Here is a 24,048-nt window from a genome sequence, read left to right on the forward strand (position 1 = left end):
GAACCAACACAGTACAGGACTTAAATTTTTGGTTTCATGCAGTATTTGTATCAAAATAAAACTATAAGGTAGGCAACAAAACTGCTTATATTTGTTGGAATCACAGACTGTGACAGAGATACAGGAAAACAAATTGTTTAGACTGTTATTAGTGGCCTCTTACTATCATGCAAGGGTAAGACAGTGGTTCAAGAACTATATGGGATCTGTCTGCAATAAACCATTCATTCTGCTGGTAAATACTATTTCAGCATCAATTTATCTATGTGAAATTATCTGTTTGTATTTTGTGTTTTAAATCTCTGTTAGGTCAAACAATAGCTTAACTGCTTCAATAGTGGAGAAAACTCATGTTGCCCCTCTGAGAATTATGCAAGAACTAGACATGCACAGGGCCATCAAAAATCCAGTTGGATGATTTTATAACATTAATATAAGCAAGTGACTGTTATCAGGCAGTGAGGTCCCAGTTAAGAAATAATGTCACAGTTTTTATTTTAAGAACTCACTAAATCACTATATCCCAAACTAATACTGCAAGAATAAACTTAACATTTCCTTAATATCTGGATTATTGAACTCTACGCTCTTTAAACTGGCAGAGTCAAGTACTTCACTGAAACAATAACTCTGTTTAAGAACATTCAGCAATACATCAGTATAGTGAAACACCGCTCGCTTGAGCACCCGGGCTAACTCAAGCAATTCATGTGGTCCCGGCCGATTTCCTTCTATTTTATGTGAAATTACCACAGCTGGGTCAAGCATCAGTAACATGACTGCCCGAGCATGACACCTGGTCCCTGTGTATTAATTTACTCTTTGTTCAGTTGCATCTGGCAAACTCGAGCAGAGGTGTCAAAATTTTTCACACCTTCTGCAGTAAGAATATATCCGTTAATTGAACATTTTCACACACCGTGTGAATTGCGTAATCTATTCCCCGACTATCTTAAATGTTTGTTTGTCGATGTATATTTGATCTGATAATGAGATTATTATTGATCAAATATTGATCAATTACTGTTTGTTTTAGATTAAAGCAAGTATGTTATTACTTATTACATCTATCTTTTCTGCGGAATCGAAAAGATAATTATGAGATCTTAATATTTTAATCAGCAGTTGTTTACATGCAAATAAAGAAAATAATATAGATATGTGCTATTTACAATTACAGATTGAAACGACTATCATAGATAACGTTTGTAATATGTTTTTTCTAAATGTCACAAGTGTGTTATTATTACGCATCACCATTTCATCTGCAAATGGTCCCGATGACAACTGGTGAACAAACTTCAATTTTCTTTGTATGTTGGTCAATGTTTGGGTCAATAAAAACCAAGGATAACTCGAGCATTTTGCTCATCCCTTTGCGACCTCAAGCGAGCGGTGTTTCACTGTATCTGCTTCTTCCATGAAACTACAATTCAATGAGACATGCTGGAAAGGTTCCAAAGTGATTCACCAGATGAGAGATGGGACTAGACCAGCTTAAAGTCTAGCCACCTTAAGAGACTAGGTGAGTGTCAATTTATATCAGCGCCAATTTACTCACCTTGTGTAATTAACTTTATACGTTGCTATATCATCTGTGCCGGAGTGTGTCTGCCTGCTTGTTGGTGTCTCTAACTTCCAGTGATTTAAACAATGTAGAAACATCTTTGCTAAATCATACATTGTTTGCCAATCTCTCTGAGCAAGATGACCAAATTTATACAACACAAAATTTGTTACACCCTGTAAAAACACAAAATCTGTTACACACTGTACAATAAAAAATTGTTACACTCTGTAGAAGAAATCTGTTATATCCAGAAGTAACAAGAGCTGTTAGAGGAGAGCAACGCTTGACTATTCAATGGCCTTGTCAAATGAATGGATACAAAAGTCGAAAAAAGGGCATAATTTTGTAAAAATGCAAAACAGGGTTATGGAACCGGCACAGTGCTTATGAGCTCATGACAGTGGAAAAGTGTGTGAAGTTTCAATCCATTCCCATTAGTGGGTACTGAGATACCAGCTTACATATAAGAATTTAACCCAAAACTGCTAAGTCAGAAAAGGGGCATAATTTTGTAAAATGCAAAGTAGAGTTATGGGACCTGCTTAGTGCATGTCAGATCATGACAGTGAACAAGTGTGTAAAGTTTCAATCCATTCCCATTAGTGAGTACTGAGATACCAGCTTACTAACAAAATTTTAACCAAAAATTTCTAAGTCGAAAAAGGGGCATAATTTTGTAAAAAAGCAAAACAGAGTTATGGAACCTGACAGTTTATCACAGTGAATAAGTGTGTGAAGTTTCAATCCATTTCCACAAGTGGTTAATGAGAAACTAGCTTAGATACAAAACCTTACCAAATCAGGACGCGGATGCAGACACACAGACGAGTCCAATAGCTCTACTATTCTATAAATAGTCGAGCTAAAAACTGAAGATTTCTTACACAGTCATGTAACAAAACAAAATGATTTATACTGTACACAAAACAATTTTTACAAAAAGCTTAAAACAAACATTGAATACACACTGAACATAAAATTTGTTACACTGTACAAGAAAGTCAGTTACCAACTGAATAAGAAATTCTTCCCTGAACAAAAAGAAGGTAAATCTTAACAAGCCATTTTCAACAGTATTACAATATAAACAGTATTTTAACCTTTACCCTGCTAAATTTCTAAAATGGACAGGTCCATTATTCAATTTTGGCAGTACCACTTATTATTTGGAAGGGTGTTCACTGAAAATTTACTGACTGAATAGCGAACAGTGCAGACCATGATCAGCCACTTCCATCTACTGTTCTTAAAGTAACTTAAGAACTAACAACTGGTAATAATGTGTGCACATGTGTAACTTTTGAAGCAAAATTCTAAGGCCTTACATGTAAAATGTTACAAATTACAGATTTAACGCTGAAAGAATTCTTTAAATGGTAAACATAAAGCTATTGAAAAGAATACAGGAACACCAGGAACATTTTCCACTATTTTCAGTAATTGTTCATAATACAGTTTGCATGTACAACAATATACTTCAAAATAATTTCTGTTTCTTATTTTACATTTGTACTATATACTATATTTACCATAACTTTCTATGGATTGACAAGACTGAGACATTATTATAGCTAGCATGACATCAAAGGTCATGAAATGAGGAATAATTGACAGAGCAAGTGTGGTCATATCTAACAGGTCATTTACCTTAGCAATGCTTGGCTTCTCAAATGGAGGACTCCCTAGTGGACCTTCAATGGTGGGATTGCTCATATTCAGTATACATTTCCGTAACAACTGAAAACAACAACATGTTTAAAGAAAAAAAAATGTTTACAAAAGATAGAATCCTACTTCATACTTTTTGATATCTTGTTTATATACTTGTCTTGTAAATGGCCATGTTTCATAAATAGAAAACTTCAAACTTTTTATTTCTGCATTGTTTAGAAACTCCTTGTGTTTTTTCAGTACAACCCAAAATTACGGCATACTGAGAAATCATTAATTCATGGGGTTTAACTTTAATGGATTTCATAGCTGCTTTAATCCATGAAACTTCATCCCAGTGAATACAATTCCAATTCATTTCACCTACAAGAAGCTGAAATTCACTTCTAATGTAATAGCCTCAATGACACAAACAAGAGCTGTCGGAGGACAGCAACGCTCGACTATTTAACAGCCTTGTCGCTTGAATGAATAAGAAAGTCGAAAAAGGGGCATAATTTAGTAAAAAAGTAAAATAGGGTTATGGAACCTGCATAGTGCTTATCAGCTCATGACAGTGGACAAGTGTATGAAGTTTCAATCCATTCCCATTAGTGGGTACTGAGATACCAGCTTACATATAAGAATTTAACCCAAAAACTCCTAAGTTCAAAAAGGGGCATAATTTTGTAAAATGCAAAGTTGAGTTATTGACCCTTTGCACTGCATGTCATATCATGACAGTGAACTAGTGTGTGAAGTTTCAATCCTTTCCCATTAGTGGATACTGAGATACCAGCTTACATACAAAAACTTAACCAAAAATTTCTATGCTGAAAAAGGGGCATAATTTTGTAAAAAAAAAAATAAAGTTATGGGACCTGCTTTGTGCATGTCAGATCATGACAGTGAACAAGTGTGTGAAGTTTCAATCCATTCCCATTAGTGAGTACTGAGATACCAGCTTACATACAAAACCTTAACCAAAAAATTCTAAGTCGAAAAAGGGGCATAATTTTGTAAAAAAGCAAAATAGAGTTATGGAACCTGTGCAATGTAAGTCAGTTTATCACAGTAAATAAGTGTGTGAAGTTTCAATCCATTCCCACAGGTGGTTACTGAGATACCAGCTTACATACAAAACCTTAACCAAAAATTTTTAAGTCAAAAAAGGGGCATAATTTTGTAAAAAAGCAAAACAGAGTTATGGAACCTGTGCAATGTAAGTCAGTTTATCACAGTGAATAAGTGTGTGAAGTTTCAATCCATTCCCACAAGTGGTTGCTGAGATACCAGCTTACATACAAAAACTTAACCAAATCGGGACGCGGACGCCGACGCGGACGCCGACGCATGGGCGAGTCCAATAGCTCTACTATTCTATGAATAGTCGAGCTAAAAATAATACTAAAGTGTCCATACATGACTCACTTGAAAGCTTAACAAAAGAAAACACTATTATGATCAATGAAAACTGGCTCCACATATTATAAAATGTTTGTTCTTTGATACTTTGTTTAAAATATATGATCATCTGATTCCTGAACACCATGGTAATATGTGCTCCCAGTTTTATAATATCTAGTATGAAAACATAGACACAGTTAAGCAAATCTTGTGTATTTTTCTTCCATTATTGCAAATGAAAAATCAGCGAATGCTACTCGATACCTGATTACAGACACACAATTTTCCAATCAGCGACTGACTATTTGCTGCCTGTTAACTTTGACTGGTTATGATCCTGGAGATTACCAGATGCGAGTGTAATTTGATATTTTAATGTTCAAAATTTAAAATATATCTTAATTCTTTCTATTTTACATCAAATTTCAAAATTTTGCATGACTAACACTTTTGAGAGTTTGACTACAAAGTTAGCTACGAACAAGAGTGTTTTCAGGGCTCAATATTTTTTGACCACTTGCAAATTTTAGCAAGTAGCAACTTATTCTGTAAATCTACTTGCATATTTAGACTTTCAATTAAAAATGTTACAATATCCTTAAAAATCGTGTTAGAACATGATTGCAGGGTTTTCATTAACACACAATTTTGTGCTATTTAGCACACAGATTTTCAAAATGACCCTCAAAATAATTCTGAAAGCATCATTGATGGCACAACTTAACTACTAGCCAAATGCGGCAACGCGAATTTTCGTACCCAATATTGTAAGTAAGTAACGATTCATGTGTAGGTACGAAGTAGTAAGGTAGATTTCGTTTTAGATTTAATTATCAGATAGACCTCTACATCTCCTTATACGTTAAACCATTCAACAAAATGGCTCAAAAACAAAAGCAAGATGACGTGTTTTCTGTCTTCTGCACACAAGGAAAACCCTGTCACTGCCTCATCTTCAAACAAAACCATTTTGACTGTTATTTGTACACTCAAAAAAAGATCGTGTGAGGTTGTTATCTACTCGCATTTAGCGAGTTAGCAAGTGCAAAATTTCAGCCCTGGTTTTCGAACAATTAACAACTAAGAAAAGTGTTTTTAAATTCTGAAAAATTAGGCATAAAGCTGGGAGCATGCTGCTTTCAAAAGACTTTTCAAATACCTTAAACAGGTAAAAGTAGACTTGTTTGGTCTCTGCGTCTTCTTCTTTATGAACACACATGAAGAGATTCTCTACATCAACCACGATCCGCAACAATCTGTTCAGCTCTTCCTCAGCAGTAGATTCGAGATGTGATACATGTGCATCTGAAATAGAAATACATACCATTTATCTAACATAACACTTCTTGACGATACACAGCACAAACGTAAAAGCCTGAATTAAATGGGGTTGTGGTTCAGCAGTTAAGTTGCCAGTCAGTCAGCCTGGAAGTTATGGCTTTTACCTCCAATGAGGTCAGATTCACACCATCTCTTCAATGACATCAATACTGGGGGTTTTCCTCTCGAAGCAGACTTGGAAGTGATTCAAATATTAATAAGCCTATGCAAAACTGGCTTACATTAAAACTGAACTAAAATAAACAGGGTTGGCAACTGCCTGTCCACAGTGGGTAAACCTGCCCGGGATCCCGGGTTGGGCAATACTCCTAAAAATTAATGAAGTGGGCAATAAGAAGTTTTTCTATTTTTTTTACAAAACAATTGAGTTCCTATGTTATAAAATGTGAGCTAATTCTTACATTACATTTTACTTAACCGGTACTTGGAAACCATTGGTGAAGTGACAGGTAGCTGACAGAACAGTTTCATTAACAAAATTATGGTTTATTTACGCAACAAAATATTTTTATGTGAAAGTAAACACCTTTCAACATTTATAGTAAGATCTCACTAGGTCACTACCAGATTTTGCTTAATATATGACAGGTTTTCTAAAAATTTATTTCTGAAAAGATAGTCTACAGTCTATTTCTTTATCACAAAGCATTCTGTAACTGAACACAAGTTTTGCAGTTTCAAGCCAAGTCTGTTTCTGAGTTTTTTGTCTGAATAATACCGAAATTTGAAAACACCCTTTCAATTGACTAACACAGTGTAATATTTCAGTCTATGAACTTTCAGACTGTCGATTTTGGAACTAACCACAGTGCCCTCTTTTTTAATCATCCACAGTAACATTAAAACAATTCTACACAGGGTCCTTAGATTTTATGGTTATATGATAGAATCGACAGTGTGATCTAAACTGATTTTCATGTCTGAGTAAAATGACCAGTTTTAAGTTGTTCACAGAACTTCACACTTCTAACTTTAATCCCCTAATCTTGCTCAATAACTGCTCAATCATCATCATAATAATGTCTATTCAATAGATTTTTATAGATATTATAGCACTAGGCATGCAGGTGTCACTGCTATCCCTATATGGGTTGTTAATCAACTAATATGAACATGTATTAAGTTTGAACTGAAATATTTTATTGCCCAGTATTGACCACTATTGCCCAGTAAAACCCGCGTTTTCCCAGTATTACCCACTGGGCTGGGCAATATGCTTAAAACCTGGGTTTTTGCCAACCTTGAAAATAAATAGTACAAAGGTCCTGTATTGCTCATTAAACAAACTGACCTGGTTTTTCGTATCAGATAATCAAGTCTCAAACTTACCATGTAGGTTCAGGTTAAGTTATTCTGATAAGGCATGTAACCTCTAGGGTATCCAGGGGTCATGCTGTCGATCGCCACTTGAGCCATTTGCGACAAAAAATTAAATGTGGCTCCGAAATTTTCTAAGTGGCGAAAATGGCCTGGCTATGTCCGCTTGCAAAACTACAAATATTGCCAGTTTTTCGAACCAGAAGGTGTGAAAAATCAATAATCTGTGTAGACACAACATCCGTTATTGAAAGGGAGGGAGCCAATTTTTTTTATTTGATCAGGCAGTTAACTGGCGATAATTAGATTATTGAATAACAAACTGGATAATTATAATCATCATTTTGCGCACTTGATACAATTTTATGAGCAGTCGGCCGTTAGACAAATTTTCTATGATTGCCGAGGGTTAGTTTGGGCAAAAACAAATAAAAATGCTTTAGACAAGCAGAAATTGTAAGTATTGAATAGCTATGATGATAGAAAAGCAATAAAACATAGGTATTTTATCAAATATTTAATTCTTACGTTTTCCAAATTTGTCACCCGTTTTCACGACCGTGATTTTCGGATATTTCTGTCATTTCTGACGAGATTTTTTAGTGCAATCTTAATAAAAAGCCAATAAAAAGTTTACATTTAAGAAAAATTTGACAACTGTTTCAAAAGGAGCTCTTATTTTGAAGTAATTTTCGAGAATAAAACATGCGAAGGCATCGAACCCCACCCACTTACAGGCAATGTGCAAAATATTTTTTTTTCTTTTTTGACATCTTTTTTGACATCTTTATTTTAAATGTGATTTTCAGAATTTTTTTATTAAATGGCAGATGTTTATAAAAAAGATAATTTTAGAAATTAACACAAATTGATTTTCTAAATAGTTTTAAAGGGTTACAAAGAAATATGTAATAACTACATTAATTTCTTGAGTAGTATGAGTACTTTGATACATATAATATAGTCCTACAAGAACGTCAATGCTATGCGCTTCGCCGTTGTTGGCCTCATAATTTTATCTTCGGAAAAAGCAGTGGCTCAGAGAAAAAAATTCCCAGTGTGACCCCTGATATCTATAAGATTGTTCTATGATATGACACAATGACCAGAAGACCCAGTTTCAAAATACTCAACATTTTATTGTGGAAAATATTCTAATCAGGTTTCAATAATAACATGAAGCCAAAACTGTACTCTCTACTGTACTACAAAATGTGACAATGACAACTAGAGCTATCACTAAAGGTGATGAATGTACCCCCCACATGCACTGACACAGTACATAGCAATTTGACGCACACAAGACTGCATAATTATGTGGACTGTATGTATATAGACTGTATGTATACAGTATAGTGACAAAAAACAAAGTACCATAACTATGCAGAATATTTATCTAAAAGAATGTAACATGGACCATGCACAACTAGGGTTGGTACTGATCACTTGTGTTAAGTTTCATTAAATTGTGTGCAAGGGTTTGGTAGATTAGGCACCCACAAGACTGCATATGCAGACTGTATGTACATAGTATGTTAACAAGAAACAAAGTCCCATAACTCTGCAATTTTTGTCGCTGAAAGAACCTAACATGCCCCATGCACAACTACTGTTGTTACTGATCACTTGTGGGAAGTTTCATTAAATTGTGTCAAGGGGATGAGGAGAGATGGTACACACAAGATTGTGTCTATGTATATGGTATAGTAACAAAAAAACAAAGTCCCATAACTCTGCAATTTTTTTTTTCTGAAAGAACCTAACATGCCCCATGCACAACTACTGTTGTTACTGATCACTTGTGTGAAGTTTCATTAAATTGTGTCAAGGGGATGAGGAGAGATGGTGCGCACAAGATTGTGTCTATGTATATAGTATAGTAACAAAAAAACAAAGTCCAATAACTCTGCAATTTTTTTTTTCTGAAAGAACCTAACATGCCCCATGCACAACTACTGTTGTTACTGATCACTTGTGTGAAGTTTCATTAAATTGTGTCAAGGGGATGAGGAGAGATGGTGCGCACAAGATTGTGTCTATGTATATAGTATAGTAACAAAAAACAAAGTCCCATAACTCTGCAAATTTTTTTTCTAAAAGAACCTAACATGCCCCATGCACAACTACTGTTGGTACTGATCACTTGTGTGAAGTTCCATTAAATTCTATCAAGGGGATAAGGAGAGATGGTGCGCACAAGATTGCGTCTACGGACAGACGGCCAGACGGACAGACAGACAGACAGACAACTTGAAACCAGTATACCCCCCCTTACAACTTTGTTGTTGGGGGGTACAATAACACAAGATGGACAAAAGGTGATCATAACAGCTCACCTAATTATTTTGCGCTCAGGTAAGCTAAAATAAATTACCAAGTGTATGTGTACAGCTCCTACAAGGGTCTGTAAGGTTGGCGAGAGGCTGTGATACATCAACTCTGGGAGGTGTTGGGGGAGGATTGGGATTTTTCCAGCCATTACACTTGCAACCTTCTGTCTGTAAAAGATGAGATGAGAACAATCTGACTAAATATGCACAGGAAAACTAATAAAAAAAATAAGGCAAAGCCTCACAAAGAGTTGAGGAAAATTATTTTTTTTACATTTTTTGAAACATATTATTTAACAAAACTATAATAATTCACTATTCCTAAGATAGTGAACTCTGGTATTTGCAACTGATTCAGATTCAAATTTCAGGTGAATATTGATTAAAATTTAAATCTTATATGCTATTTGATTTGCAACCAAAATATATGTAAATAACCCGACACATATTAGGAGGTCCATGGATACTCCTCTAGACATCCCTAACTGGGTTGTCTAGTGGTAGGAGTATGGATCTGTAACTCTAGAATCAGATTCTTGAGGTATGGATCCATAACCCTAGACACTTCCTTAGACCTTGGTACCAGCAGTTGGCACCTCCTGGCTCCTGCCAGTCCTGGACCCTTTGCGTCAGTGACACTTGTTACATCTTAAAACTTTCTTTTTGATTATCAGTTTAAACAAAGAAGTATAAAACACACAAAATGGCAACAGTAGATAACCTTGTGTAAGCTTGTGTCAGCGAGTTATCTTATTCAAGCGTTTGCCGACTTGCTCAATCGTGATCAAATTGACAGACGTTTAATTAAGTATTACACTGGCGATACGGCAGGCAGGTAATAAACCGAATCGGGTCCAATTTTCAAACGACATTTGTTCATTTCTCAGACTTCCAATCATAAATTCATTCCTTCTCTGTGTAGAAAATACTACTAACATAAAAAAACAAGAGGGCCATAAAGGCCCTATATCGCTCACCTGACCTATTGACCTAAAGATTAAAATTCTGACCAAGTTTCATTAAGATATGGTCATAAATGTGGCCTCTAAAGTGTTAACTAGCTTTTCCTTTGACTTGACCTGGTGACCTAGTTTTTGACCCCACATGACCCAGATTCGAACTTGACCTTAAGATCATCACGATTAACATTCTGATTAAGTTTCATGAAGATACAGTCATAAATGTGGCCTCTACAATGTTAACAAGCTTTTCCTTTGATCTAACCTGGTGACCTAGTTTTTGACCCCATATGACCCAATATCAAACTCATCCAAGATTTTATTGAGGGTAAGATTCTGACTAAGTTTCAATAAGATTGGGTCCAAATTGTGATCTCTAGAGTGTTAACAAGTTTTTCTTTTGATTTGACCTGGTGACCTAGTTTTGACCCCAGATGACCCAATATCGAACTCGTCCAAGATATTATCGAGGGTAACATTCTGACCAAGTTTCATTAAAATTGGACCAAAATTGTAACCTCTAGAGTGTTAACAAGCTTTTCTTTTGATTTGACCTGGTGACCTAGTTTTTGACCCCAGATGACCCAATATCGAACTCGTCCAAGATTTTATTGAGAGTAATATTCTGACCAAGATTCATTAAGATTGGGCAAAAATTGTGACCTCTAGAGTGTTAACAGTCAAATTGTTGACAACGACGACGGACGGATGATGACGGACACAGGGCGATCACAAAAGCTCACCTTTGAGCACTTTGTGCTCAGGTGAGCTAAAAAACACCATTATAAACAAACGATCTGATAGAAAGTTTTTCATGACATGTTTATCTTTCTGCTGTTTGTTTCATACACTGGTAAAACGAGATCTCATTCAGTTCCCACATGATGTACAGTATGCAAGATTTGCTCTATATGCCTTTCAAGTAGTCCAAATAATAGGACGTTTCAGGACAGCATGATAAATTTTGACTGTTGCTGTCCTGTCACGTCCAAACTTATTCTGCATATTTCTGTTAGGAAATCCCCAATAGAAATCCATTGGAAAAATTTTCTGGTAAATGTACCAGGAAGGTCTAATACCGGGAGTAGACACTCCGTAGAAATCAATACCTATATCTGTCTTATCCTATCATCCATACCTGTAAATATCGACCAGCGTTTATTTTTCATTAATCAACAAGGCAATCAGCATGTGAAAAAAACAACATCTTCCTCTCTGGGTAAAACAAGCCTAGATTTAGCCATTTTCACATGGTGAAATGTAACATTAATGTAGATATCTTGCATTCAAAAACAGATGCAGGCAATAATTTCATGGCAGAACTTTTGTTTTCAACAAAAAATGCAACAAATGGTTTCTGAGACTTTTACTGAAAAGACGATTTAAACTGTATGGCGTAAGCATGTGGATAATGGCAGAATAACCTACAGCATACCAGGGCCTCCTCTGGGGTTTTTAAACTTGTCGCCACCCTTTTCACCAAATTAAAAAAGTTGGAGCCACTTTTGAGCCAAAGTTCTGACCTACTTATTTCTCTCAGTTGGCTGTCATAGTCACATAGTGTGCATAGGGAAATTAGTTATTGTAAATAATTACATTAAATAGGAACAATAACAATTATGTGTACTGAATAATTGTAAAAGTTAAAACAAAATAAAAAGTTCAGTTTCTAAATTTAAAGTAGAATTTAACTTAAACTGTCATGAGATTTCTATAATCCATACTGTCTTTTATTTACATTTTTTTCCAAACTTTCTGAACATTTTAAAGAAATTAGCCAGGATACCAACTGAGCCCATTGACATTGTGGTTTTGTTTCCACACCCATCGTTAAAATCTTGACAAGTTTTAACTTATTAAAATAATTTTGATTTAACTGACAAATTAGAAATTATCTTACATACCAGCAAAAAGTAAAAAACTTAATATGTATCTTTTATACTAATTAATTTGTCAAACAACTGCATGTCACAATCATACATGTCGGTCTTTTATAAAAATCCAAACACTTTAAGCATGCCATAATTGTTAATTTTGGTGAATCCTCGGCTTACTTCAAATATACAAGTTGGCAGATGTTTTTGTAACTCATTGGTTATCAGTTCACACATATTTACGCAATTATCTTCCCAAAGTGTCACCCAACATAGCCGAATCGACAAATACACGGCCTAGACTGTTTATCGATTTTATATACAACCAGCGCCTAGGAAACACGTGTATCGAGAACCAATTCTTGATTGCTTATATCATTACGGAAAAAAACATGAACGACCTAAAAATAATGTGCGCCACTCATTTTCGCCAATTCGCAAAATGTAGCGCCATCTTAGAATTATCACAAATGGCGACATTGGCGTTCCAAAGTGGAGGCCCTGGCATACGGTTGTCAGACTATTCCCCCCCAAGATGATTCCCCCTCAAGACAATTCCCCCTCAAGACAATTCACTCCCGGACAATTCCCCCCACAATGTTATGTAAGGGTGACAGTTCCCCCTCTCCATATTATAATATGTTTAAAGAGTTGTAAAGTTTATCTAATATGGAAAAATCCTATACTCCAATACTGTATATTTAACAAGAGCTGTCGGAGGACAGCAACGCTCGACTATTCAACAGCCTTGTCGACTGAATGAATACGAAAGTCGAAAAAGGGGCATAATTTAAAAAAAGCAAAATAGGGTTATGGAACCTGCATAGTGCTTATCAGCTCATGACAGTGGACAAGTGTGTGAAGTTTCAATCCATTCCCATTAGAGGGTACTGAGATACCAGCCTACATATAAGAATTTAACCCAAAACTCCTAAGTTTAAAAAGGTGCATAATTTTGTAAAATGCAAAGTTGAGTTATTGACCCTTTGCACTGCATGTCATATCATGACAGTGAACAAGTGTGTGAAGTTTCAATCCTTTCCCATTAGTGGATACTGAGATACCAGCTTACATACAAAACCTTAACCAAAAAATTCTAAGTCGAAAAAGGGGCATAATTTTGTAAAAAAGCAAAATAGAGTTATGGAACCTGCTTTGTGCATGTCAGATCATGACAGTGAACAAGTGTGTGAAGTTTCAATCCATTCCAATTAGTGAGTACTGAGATACCAGCTTACATACAAAACCTTAACCAAAAAAATTCTAAGTCGAAAAAGGGGCATAATTTTGTAAAAAAGCAAAATAGAGTTATGGACCTGTGCAATGTAAGTCAGTTTATCACAGTGAATAAGTGTGTGAAGTTTCAATCCATTCCCACAAGTGGTTACTGAGATACCAGCTTACATACAAAACCTTAACCAAAAATTTCTAAGTCGAAAAAGGGGCATAATTTTGTAAAAAAGCAAAATAGAGTTATGGGACCTGTGCAGTGTAAGTCAGTTTATCACAGTGAATAAGTGTGTGAAGTTTCAATCCATTCCCACAAGTGGTTACTGAGATACCAGCTTACATACAAAACCTTAACCAAAAATTTCTAAGTCGAAAAAGGGGCATAATTTTGTAAAAAAGCAGAATAGAATTATGGGACCTGTGCAATGTAAGTCAGTTTATCACAGTGAATAAGTGTGTGAAGTTTCAATCCATTCCCACATGTGGTTGCTGAGATACCAGCTTACATACAAAACTTAACCAAATCGGGACGCGGACGCGGACGCCGACGCCGACGCATGGGCGAGTCCAATAGCTCTACTATTCTATGAATAGTCGAGCTAAAAATAGATAGAAAAACTTATATTTGATGCATTAATTTGGTACCCAAAATAAGGAATTTTTTTATGTGAAGAAGTAGCATTTTGGATAAGTAGCCATGGCTGAGAACTTAATTATTTTTAAAGCAATTTATTTATTTGTTAACGGTATCTATAATGGAACCTCTATGCAAAGATGTATGTAAAAAAATAGAAAATATTTACATTTAATAAGGTAATCTGATCGTCAAAATAGCATATTTTTCTATGTGAAAATGTGGCATTTTTGGGAACGTGGAAATCATAAAAGTGCTTAGAACTTAAATACACTTAAAGCAATTAAGTTAATTTTGTATTGATCTATAGAGAATTAACCTTTATGCTACGACATATATAAAAAGAAGTAAGAAATATTTACATATGATAAGGTTGTCTGATCGTCAAAATAATGCTCATTTCTATTTGAAGTTGTACTACTTTGGATAATAGCTAGCTAGTCCTATAAAGCATTAAATTATCATTTTTAGCATTTTCATTAGTGTTTTATATACATAATTATTTTACATTCTTTCTATTTTTATGTAAGTAGTTTATAGATTATTATACTAGAATAAAAATCGAATCAAATATCTAATTACATGGGTGATAATCTAACCATAATATTCTTTCATGTTTTCCGAGTTTCCCGATGTTGGACAATAAAACTATCTTAATCATATTAATTGGGGAAAACTAAAAAGATTACAGTTATGTTAATAAAAGCCAATAATACCACTTTAAACATTAATATGAAAAACTTGATCAAAAACGAAGCTGCAAACATGAATTAAAAAAACGATGAAATATCAATACAATTTTACAAGTTGAAATATCCTTAGAATTCACCATGAAATTTATTAAGGATGTTACATGTGTTGGTTTGCTTTCATTCCAGAAAGCATGGAGTAATAGTGTTTTCTCTGGATAAAAAGTACTATATCCTTACAATACAGGTTTTGATAAATTTCTTACAAGAAGAAGTTGATTGGCATTATCTAATTTTGGTTTAAATATCACAATTTCCAACAAGTGCTTCATCAAAAGTATCACACAAAGTTAGTAATACTGAATACTGATAATTGTCATTATACACGGACAAATTGTTATATTGATTATAAATATCATAATCCTAACACATAGAACACAATTAAAATGTAACAACAACAATATCATAATTGATTGATTAATGTCAGCTTTGATTACTGTTTTACAGCTGGTAATTCAATCAACAGGTGTGAAAGATTGACTGGTTACCATTTTGATTAAAGGGCAAAGACCACGAAGGCTTGAAATCGGCCTAAGAAAATTACGAATTCTAAAATTTAACACTTTTTGATAAAACCCATATTTTCTGTAAGTTCAATTATTGATCTCTTATTTGCTAGATATTTTGATGAAATCTTTTGAGTTTTTGTATGAAAACTGCGAGGGGTACATTTTTGTAACTTGGTACTGAACGGCTATTCTGGATATTTTCACCGGTTTCGCCACATTTCAACGGAAATTTCGTATAGAGCACATGCCTCGACCACAAAATAGCAAGTATTTTTTTAAATAACAATTATATTTCGTCCGTACCTGTGGTAATATTTTTGTGGTCGAGGCCTGTGCTCTTGGTGAAAATTGAACTTTTCCGTTGCCTATTTACACACAAAACGTGCCTGAATTCATTCGTAGTTCAAGCGTTACGTAGACATATCGCGACAATTTACGTGAGAATCTTCTAAAAATTAAGGGGCTTAGATCTACTAATATGGTCAACTTCAAGAAATTATCTCTCATTGTGTCTACTCTAAATGGAAATAAAATCTACTTTCAATCAAGACATTAATTTAAAACGATAATCGAATTGCCACTTCCGAAAATTAGTAGATCTACTCAATATCTAAACTTAGAACAATAAAATTAGGTCTACAGTACTTACAAGTTATATGAATATGACGCGATGTAAATGTTCATTTATGCTCCTAGTTTCCTAATCCAAAAGTTACGCGTCAAAGTTAATCACAGTCCAGTGTAGACATCAATTTCCACTCAACAGAATCTATTTTTCTTTGATGAATTTCAGGCGAAATTCGAAACATACTAATGAAACATAGAGACAAAAGCGTATGTTTCATAAGCATGCAACGGTTATGCTCTGAATGCACTTATTCTAATCCTTATGAAATCCTTATTTTCATAATTCATCCTGAAGTAAAGAGATAACATTCTCCTTCTCATACATACACATTGTATACTATTCCAGGAAGATACCAAGCATCATGACGTGTATACTTGATGACGTAGTATCACTGCGTAATAGCCTAACTACTGTCTCATTCGCATATCACGCACTATCAATACGATATGCGGCAAAATGAACAAAATGTTTTGCTTTTGAATTGCCTAAATGTCTCGAATAATTCTAACGTTGGTAAATAAATATAAATTCCGTTTTAATACGATGGTTTTTTTTGTACATTTGTATTTGCTTTCTAACTTGTACCTAAAAAATCGAAGTTTAAGTCTCGCTTGTTATGGGATTTCTCGTTAAGAAAATAGTTCAATAAATGCTTACTGTTTAGCCAAGTTTGAAATACAGCCTTCTGCTATAACTGTCTTGCACTTTTCAAAAACTGCAAATTATGCGTAGTACACCAACGTGACCAGTGTTTGGGCAATTATGTTGATGACCTCTTTAAAATTAATAGGTTGCTATTTTTAGGTTTATTTAGCAGTGCCATGTAGGTGTACGACATCAGGTAGAAAGAAATAGTACCGGGTATATTTAGAAAACGACAGGAAATGGCGGCAATATACATTCCCGGTGCATGGTGTAATTTCCCACCAAACTAGCCAGTACAAATTGCAATGTGAACAGCACAGGCAATACTGCTACAGTAACTAGACAAAACCATTTTACTGCCGCTGTCTGACATGAATTTACATTTGAATATGTTAATATGCCGGTTATTATTAGTTATTGTAGAAGACATTTTTTTTATCTTTGAAACATATGAGACGAAAACAACGAATTGCTCGAAGTTCACACGCAGACACAATGGAAGGTAGGCTATGTTCGGAAGATATTTACATCGTGTTTCTTACACCCACACTTTGTGTATTCTCAGTAATTTTAGTAGGTTTTCTTGAATAAGGTCATCTTTATTCCTAAAACATTACTAAATTTGAATTCATATTGAGTAGAAAATATGGAAAAATACGTTAGGCCTACAGGTAACCAGGTTCTTTCAATAATGTAGCCTACTTAAATATGTTTTAACTCGAAAATGAAACAACGTTTAGGCTTATTTAAATTGTTTACTAGAACTCTAGTCCACATTCGTTTATTAGATCTGGTAGATCTACTATATGACGTATTTTATATATCATTTTTTAAAAGGTTTAATCTTTTTTTCTTAAGATGATACAATAATTGGCTAAAATTTTAAGTATCCTTCTGTACGCATCCCAGTCTTATTCACATAATGCTAAATTACAATTACTCATTTCAATGAAACGTTAAATGGGCTGATTATGGTATAGCGGGGGTGCAGAATGGGGACATGCCCCCTTGGAAAAAACATACGCCAATACACTTTAGTGATTCAATCCAGTGTATACTTCACACACATTGGGCCTCAATATTTGACACAATCATTGTGAGCTTTTAAATTTGTAAAAAAAAGAAGGTTGATTAAAACCCAACTTTCGTTCAAGACCTTTAGCAGTTATGAATACTATTTACATGTATATTTTTACGAGCGAAACTAGCCAAAGATTTTGTGTGTTGAATTACTTATGTTTCAACTTTTTGTTATAAAATGTATACCCGCAAGGTTTTAAAGAGGTCGCCCCCTCTTGAGCCGCTCTTGTTTCTGCTGACTAATTTGAATGCTGTACCTATCTACTAAAATGAATAGTTATCTTTATTTTTTTTTCTACATTAGTGTAAAACAGGTTGACCTTGGTTTCAACCGCGTTACTCCTGAACAATGGTAAATTATTTAAGGTTTTGGATTCTAGTTCAAGAAAAAACGTTGATATTTAGCATAAAACACACAAAGATCCTGTAAATGGGATTCGTTTAAGGAGCTGGAGAATGAAATTGTATACTCCAGAGTTTCTAAGTCCGGCGTCTTGATACAAGACCAAGGTCATGACTGTCATCGTTTAAATTTGGTATTCTGTGTTATACCTTAAATATCTTTTACCATACGTTGGAGATACGTATTTTTAATTTGTTTTTATTAAACTTGTCGTTTGTTTGTACGGAAATGTTAGCTGCATTTCAGTTTTAATATAGATACGTTTAGTCTGGAGTTTGACCTTGTACGTGAAATTCTTTATTGTCAAGAAATATGGTATTCTGTCTAAAAACGAAATTTAGAGGATAGGCACGTTAACATACGTTGCACCTGCTTTCGTTCTACTTTGCAACATGTATAAACGACTGTCATAACTTCTTTAAGTTCATAATTAGATTTGCATTTACAATGCATAATATGGATTCAATTTTATTTAGGCAAAATTTCGATATAATTTTGGCGATTTGTATTATTTATATGTAACTATGTTACTGATTTTCTGAAAAGAATCTACACTTTCTACTAACAATTTTAATATGTCTTAATTTTGTTTCCGTCTTTGGTCAATATGTAAAGAATGCTGAAACTATTCAAGATTTCCATGTTCCTATTTACAATATTACCAATTCTTGCACATCGTAACTATATATTTCTCGGTCTTTTCGCTGGCGCCGGAAAAACTCGTTTTGTAATGAATGTTAAAAAGTAATACACATCAAACGCACAATTGTTTATTCTAGTATTTTCTAAAATTTCTTTCATAATATTTCTTTTCTTCTTTGTTGAATATGTCGGTTTGCAGGAAAAAGAATATAGCATTTGGTGTAGGCGCGGAAGGTACTTTTGGTAGTTTGCTCAATAAATTAACCCGAATATTCCCGATGATTATCATTATAGTGAATTCGTTTTAAAAGGGGTACGAAAATAGAATAGTCATATAATGAACGAAACAAAATCCTCTACATTATCATAATAGCGATTTCTTACATTTTATTCCCGGACATACGTAGTCACAAAAAGAATGTTTATTTCTTTTTTACTTTGAGGTCGCGCAGTGTTCAAGATTGGCTAGCCTGGCTTCGTGTTCACAAATCATTTTTCGGTCTCAGCCGAGTTTGAGCTTGAAATTTCAATATCAATTTTTCTAAAACTTCAAAACTTAATTCCAACTAAAACTGACCATCAATACTGAAAAATCATTTGAAAATGGTTATTAACTTAAAATTTAGTTTTAAACACGCTGTTCAGATATAAATGACAAATAAAGTTTCATTATCTCAGCCGAGACTGAAAATGTTTTGTGAACACGAGACCTGACGTACATATGGCTGGTTGGGATAGCACCTGAAAATGGTAGAAAACATCACTTTCAGCTTTCCACTTCAACGTTACTGATTATTGCCACGGGTAAAGTATTATAATTAGAGTTAAATGAGTGGTTCCCGAATTGTCAATTTGTCACATGTTTTCGCGACTAAGCATATTGTCATATGGCTGACATGTAATTAAAAGCAAGAAAAATGTGAAAAACGGTCTTTGTCCGTTGGATATTAGGAGTTCATGCGCAAACTACAAATAAAATGGATAAGACTATATATACGTGTTTTGTACAACTACATGACGTTAAATAAAATCAAACGTAATGACGTCAAAAGTGTGTTTGGGTAGGCGTGATAAAAAGCCCGGAAAACGCGACAAACGTGCAGAAAAGGTAATTACAGTAATGAAATATGAAAAAAGACATATTTATGTTTCATTTGACAGATTTTCAAAGATTTTTGAAGTTAGGCCGATTTTGACTATTTCTGAATTTACCCCTTTGTTTATTGCAATAATGTCATTACGCGATTCTGGTAATCAGCACCTTTCAATCGAATTGAGAAGTCAAAGGAACAATGATTTGTTTGTATGTATCCCTTAATTATTATACATTTTAGGGTTTTTTTCTGGAATAAAATATCCCAAAAAGGTTTGAGATTTATTTTATACAAGTACTATTTTCTGTTTCATGAGTAAATAATCCTTCTGTAAGATGGAAGTATTTATCAGATTCTACATATATATAAAATCAAATAAAGCGGATGCAGTGGTCCTGTGAGTTATAATTGTCCGTAAGTACTGACCTGGCACTCCTTTTTTATTTATTTATAAAACAATATTTTTTTGGCGTTCTCATATTTTATGCGATATTTGTGTCCTGAAAATATGTACATTAGTTAAAATAATGGATACAATTAACCAATGACACAGTTAACATAATTATTTAAAAATCTCTTTTTGAGTCTTTTGGCTGAATTTTGTTCTTTAATAAGTGCATCAGTTATCAATATTATACTCTATGATTATAATTATTTTCAAGACACCTCTTTCCATTCACATTCATTAGATGTAGATAATTATAGATATTGAAAAATCCGCAGAGGATTTTGTCCTACACTCAATAAACAGATATTAGAAAGAACCTTGGTAATACACAATGGCCCACTATTCAGAAAAATAATAATAATTCAATGTCTTCGAAAAATGCTAAGCTGCTTCTTAAGATAGCTAAGTTTATTAAAGAAGCCTCACAATATAGAGTTAATACACTTAAAAATGATACCACATAATATACCCTGCCGCTAAGATCTAAGGAATTAATGTAGAAAATTAAGAAAAATAATTGTCATGTTTTTTTTTTATGGAAGAGGTAATTAAGTATTAAGATTTATCACACCACTAATATGTAAGGAATTAATTGCATAAATTGTTTTTACTCAAAAATTGATATTTCAAACAAAATAAGAAGTGAAGTTTAACTTACGTCATATCTTTTATAATACTCATAATGGATACTCCTAACAAACCACTAAATTTCAAATTTCCAAAACGCACTTTTGGAATAAAAAATCCTGAACAGCGCTCATTCAATGTTCAGTGCTTGGCTTCACTATGATGAGGTACGTATTCTCTGATTTCACATGTTTTCATCATGAAAAACTTTTAAAATCATTTCTTAAATTTGTTACATTATGTAAATAGTAAGAAAATACTGGAATCAATACCCCTAAAATGTACCAGAACAAAAAAATTCCGGGGAGCCTCCCCATACCCCCATTATGGGAGGAGGTATCTCCCTCCAGTACCTACCCCATCTTTCGCGGCCCCAATATCAAACACCTTCCAACGCCCGTCCTAAGAATATTTTCACAATGTCTAACTAAAAAATATAGATAATAGAATAAAGGATATAAATATAATTATCCAATGAACTGTTAGTTACCAGGTCAAAGAATAATAATTTCTTCATGTAGAATAATAAAAAGCTCACCTTAGAACAAAATTAGTAAAAAAAAAGATATTTTTACATCAGTATAAAGAAAAAATAATATAAATAAAATAAGGTGACGATTCCCCCCCAGTTTGGGGGGGAATCGTCAGGGGGGGAATTGTCAGAGGGGGAATAGTCTTGGGGGGAACTGTCTGGAATTCCTGGCATACGCTCCGATTGGATGACAGGATAAACTAAGATTAATTTTTACAGCACTTTAGTTTAAATAAGAAGAAAATGTTAAAGCTTAGGAAATATGGCATTAATAAATAGAGAATAATAGGTTAGTGTCGTAGATGAGAAAGTTTATCTGGCGAGGTGGAGGAGGTTATCGGGTGAGCCGAAGGCGAACCTGATAACGTCCGGAGCCGAGCCAGATAAACTTTCTCCATCTTAGGCACTAACCTATTATTCTATTTATCTTGTCATTACTTCATTTTCCGATATTTGGCAATTTATTTTACAAAAATAAGTGTGCGACAACCGCTTTAATGACGTCATATTCGTAATGACGTCACTTATATAATGACGTGATTACTGGCAAAATCGCAATAACTTCTTCGTTTTTGAATAAAAACTCATTATTTGACCACTCATTTTCTTAGTTCGGACATTTCCAACACAATGATGATGGTTTCGTTGCAAAATTTCTTATTCATAACTTTATCATGACATCACAGTACATTAGGGGTTATAATTGACCAATCAGAGAGCTGCATTTTCGAGTACCTGCCAGTTTCCACTTGGGTATAACTAAGTATATTTACAATGAAGATATAGTGGCTTTGAAAATAAATATCAAACTATTTTAGAAATCAAATAAAAAAATTTCAGTGCACATGCCCCAGATGACACTACAAACAACAAAACTTTGAAGTTTCATTGAAATATTATATTGATGTAATACCTTAATTTTAGTTTAAAGTTTGAGATTTTACACAGGGAGTCTATGATAAAGTCCGAGTAAAATGTAATCAATACCCAAGTAAAATAAGTATAATTCCACAATGTTTTGGACATGTTAAAATTATGAATGACAACAATATCGATCATAAGGTCACATGATCAACTGACCGTATATCACTGGTCACATGATCAACTGACGGTATATCAAGAAAGATATACGGCACCCTGATATCGGGTCGAAAATACTGCAAGTGACAGGATAAATTTCTATTTATGCACAGTGACACACTAAGTGCTGTGTGGTCAGATACCTTGCAGGACGAATAAACCGCAAGCTTTTCGAGTTTCTTTGTCCGAGGATAACTTCGTACTAATGCTTTCTTTTGGGCGATTCTTTGTAAATTATTTGGTCTACTCATCTCCCCAGTGGTATTTGCTTGAGTAGGAGTCGGTTTTGCACCCGGATTTCCATTTTGTAAATTTGGAAGCGACTTTTCCTCTTCCGCCATTGTTGTTGTTGTGCATTCGAAACATTACCATACCCTTCGAGATAGGCAGTTATATCCCGTACCGCCGGACTGAAACCGTGCCGAGCTTTCGCCCAACCGTCTACTGGACGCCGCTGCCAGAGAAACAGTTGTTAAAGAAATAATATGTTACAAATGTTAAGAGAATAAATGCTAAAAAGACAGTATGCTACAGTTAAAAAAGGACAGAACTTCACAGAAGCGATGCAATTACATATTGACCACCGCCAGTCTCTCTCTACTGTAAAGATACTGAGAATGGGGCTAGATTTGACATAGGTTGAAATAAATGTAACAGAATTTGGTGTTAGGAAAATTCTGGAAAGCTTTAATCCATACAAAATATCAGGTACAGATCAGATTAAACCTAGAATTTTAAAGGAATGTGCAAATGAGATAGCACCAATTTTACAGTATCATCGTTTTCAATAAATCCCTAAATACTGGTTCTGTACCATCAGACTGGTCCGAGGCCTATGTAACGCCTGTTTTTTAAAAAAGGTGAAAATATTCAAGCTTTAAATTATAGGCCAGTTTCTTTAACCTGTATAGCTTGTAAGATTATAGAGCACATATATAGTAGTTAGTAATGCTCTAGATCATTTCGACAAATGCAATATCCTGGTGTACAACCAACATGGCTTTTGAGCCCGGCGGTCACATATTGCATGTCTCTAGGTCTAGAAAGCCTTTAAATACAATCTACACCTTGCACAACCAGCCTCTGTCTGGTGTCTGTTAAGCCACCTATTTAGGCGTGGAAGTAACATCAAATTTATCTTGGTCTCCTCATGTAAATAAAATTTCTAACAAAGCTAGTCAGAGCTTAGTTTTCTTAAAACGAACATTCATTCTTCCAAGAGTTCCACCATGCTTATAACACTATTGTAAGACAAACTTTAGAATACTGTTCTAGTGTATGGGATCCTAACCATCAGAA

General features: G+C 34.3%; 1 protein-coding gene across 2 annotated transcripts in view; it reads right to left on the minus strand.

Annotated features, from left to right (window-relative positions):
* Positions 1–23,111, minus strand: part of LOC123530072 (histone acetyltransferase KAT2B-like) — a 55,735-nt gene extending 32,624 nt beyond the window's left edge. For both annotated transcript variants that reach the window (XM_045310764.2, XM_045310763.2), the window contains exons 1-5: positions 22,893–23,111; positions 9,660–9,783; positions 5,787–5,932; positions 3,218–3,307; positions 1,562–1,743 (exon numbers count right to left, since the gene is read on the minus strand). In XM_045310764.2, coding sequence (XP_045166699.1) covers positions 1,562–1,743; positions 3,218–3,307; positions 5,787–5,932; positions 9,660–9,783; positions 22,893–23,090 — 740 coding nt within the window. In that variant the 5' untranslated portion in view covers positions 23,091–23,111. The remainder of the gene's footprint in view (positions 1–1,561; positions 1,744–3,217; positions 3,308–5,786; positions 5,933–9,659; positions 9,784–22,892) is intronic.
* Between the last annotated feature and the right edge of the window lie 937 nt (positions 23,112–24,048).

This window comes from Mercenaria mercenaria, chromosome 13, assembly GCF_021730395.1.
Source record: "Mercenaria mercenaria strain notata chromosome 13, MADL_Memer_1, whole genome shotgun sequence".
NCBI classification, from domain to species: Eukaryota; Metazoa; Mollusca; class Bivalvia; order Venerida; family Veneridae; genus Mercenaria; species Mercenaria mercenaria.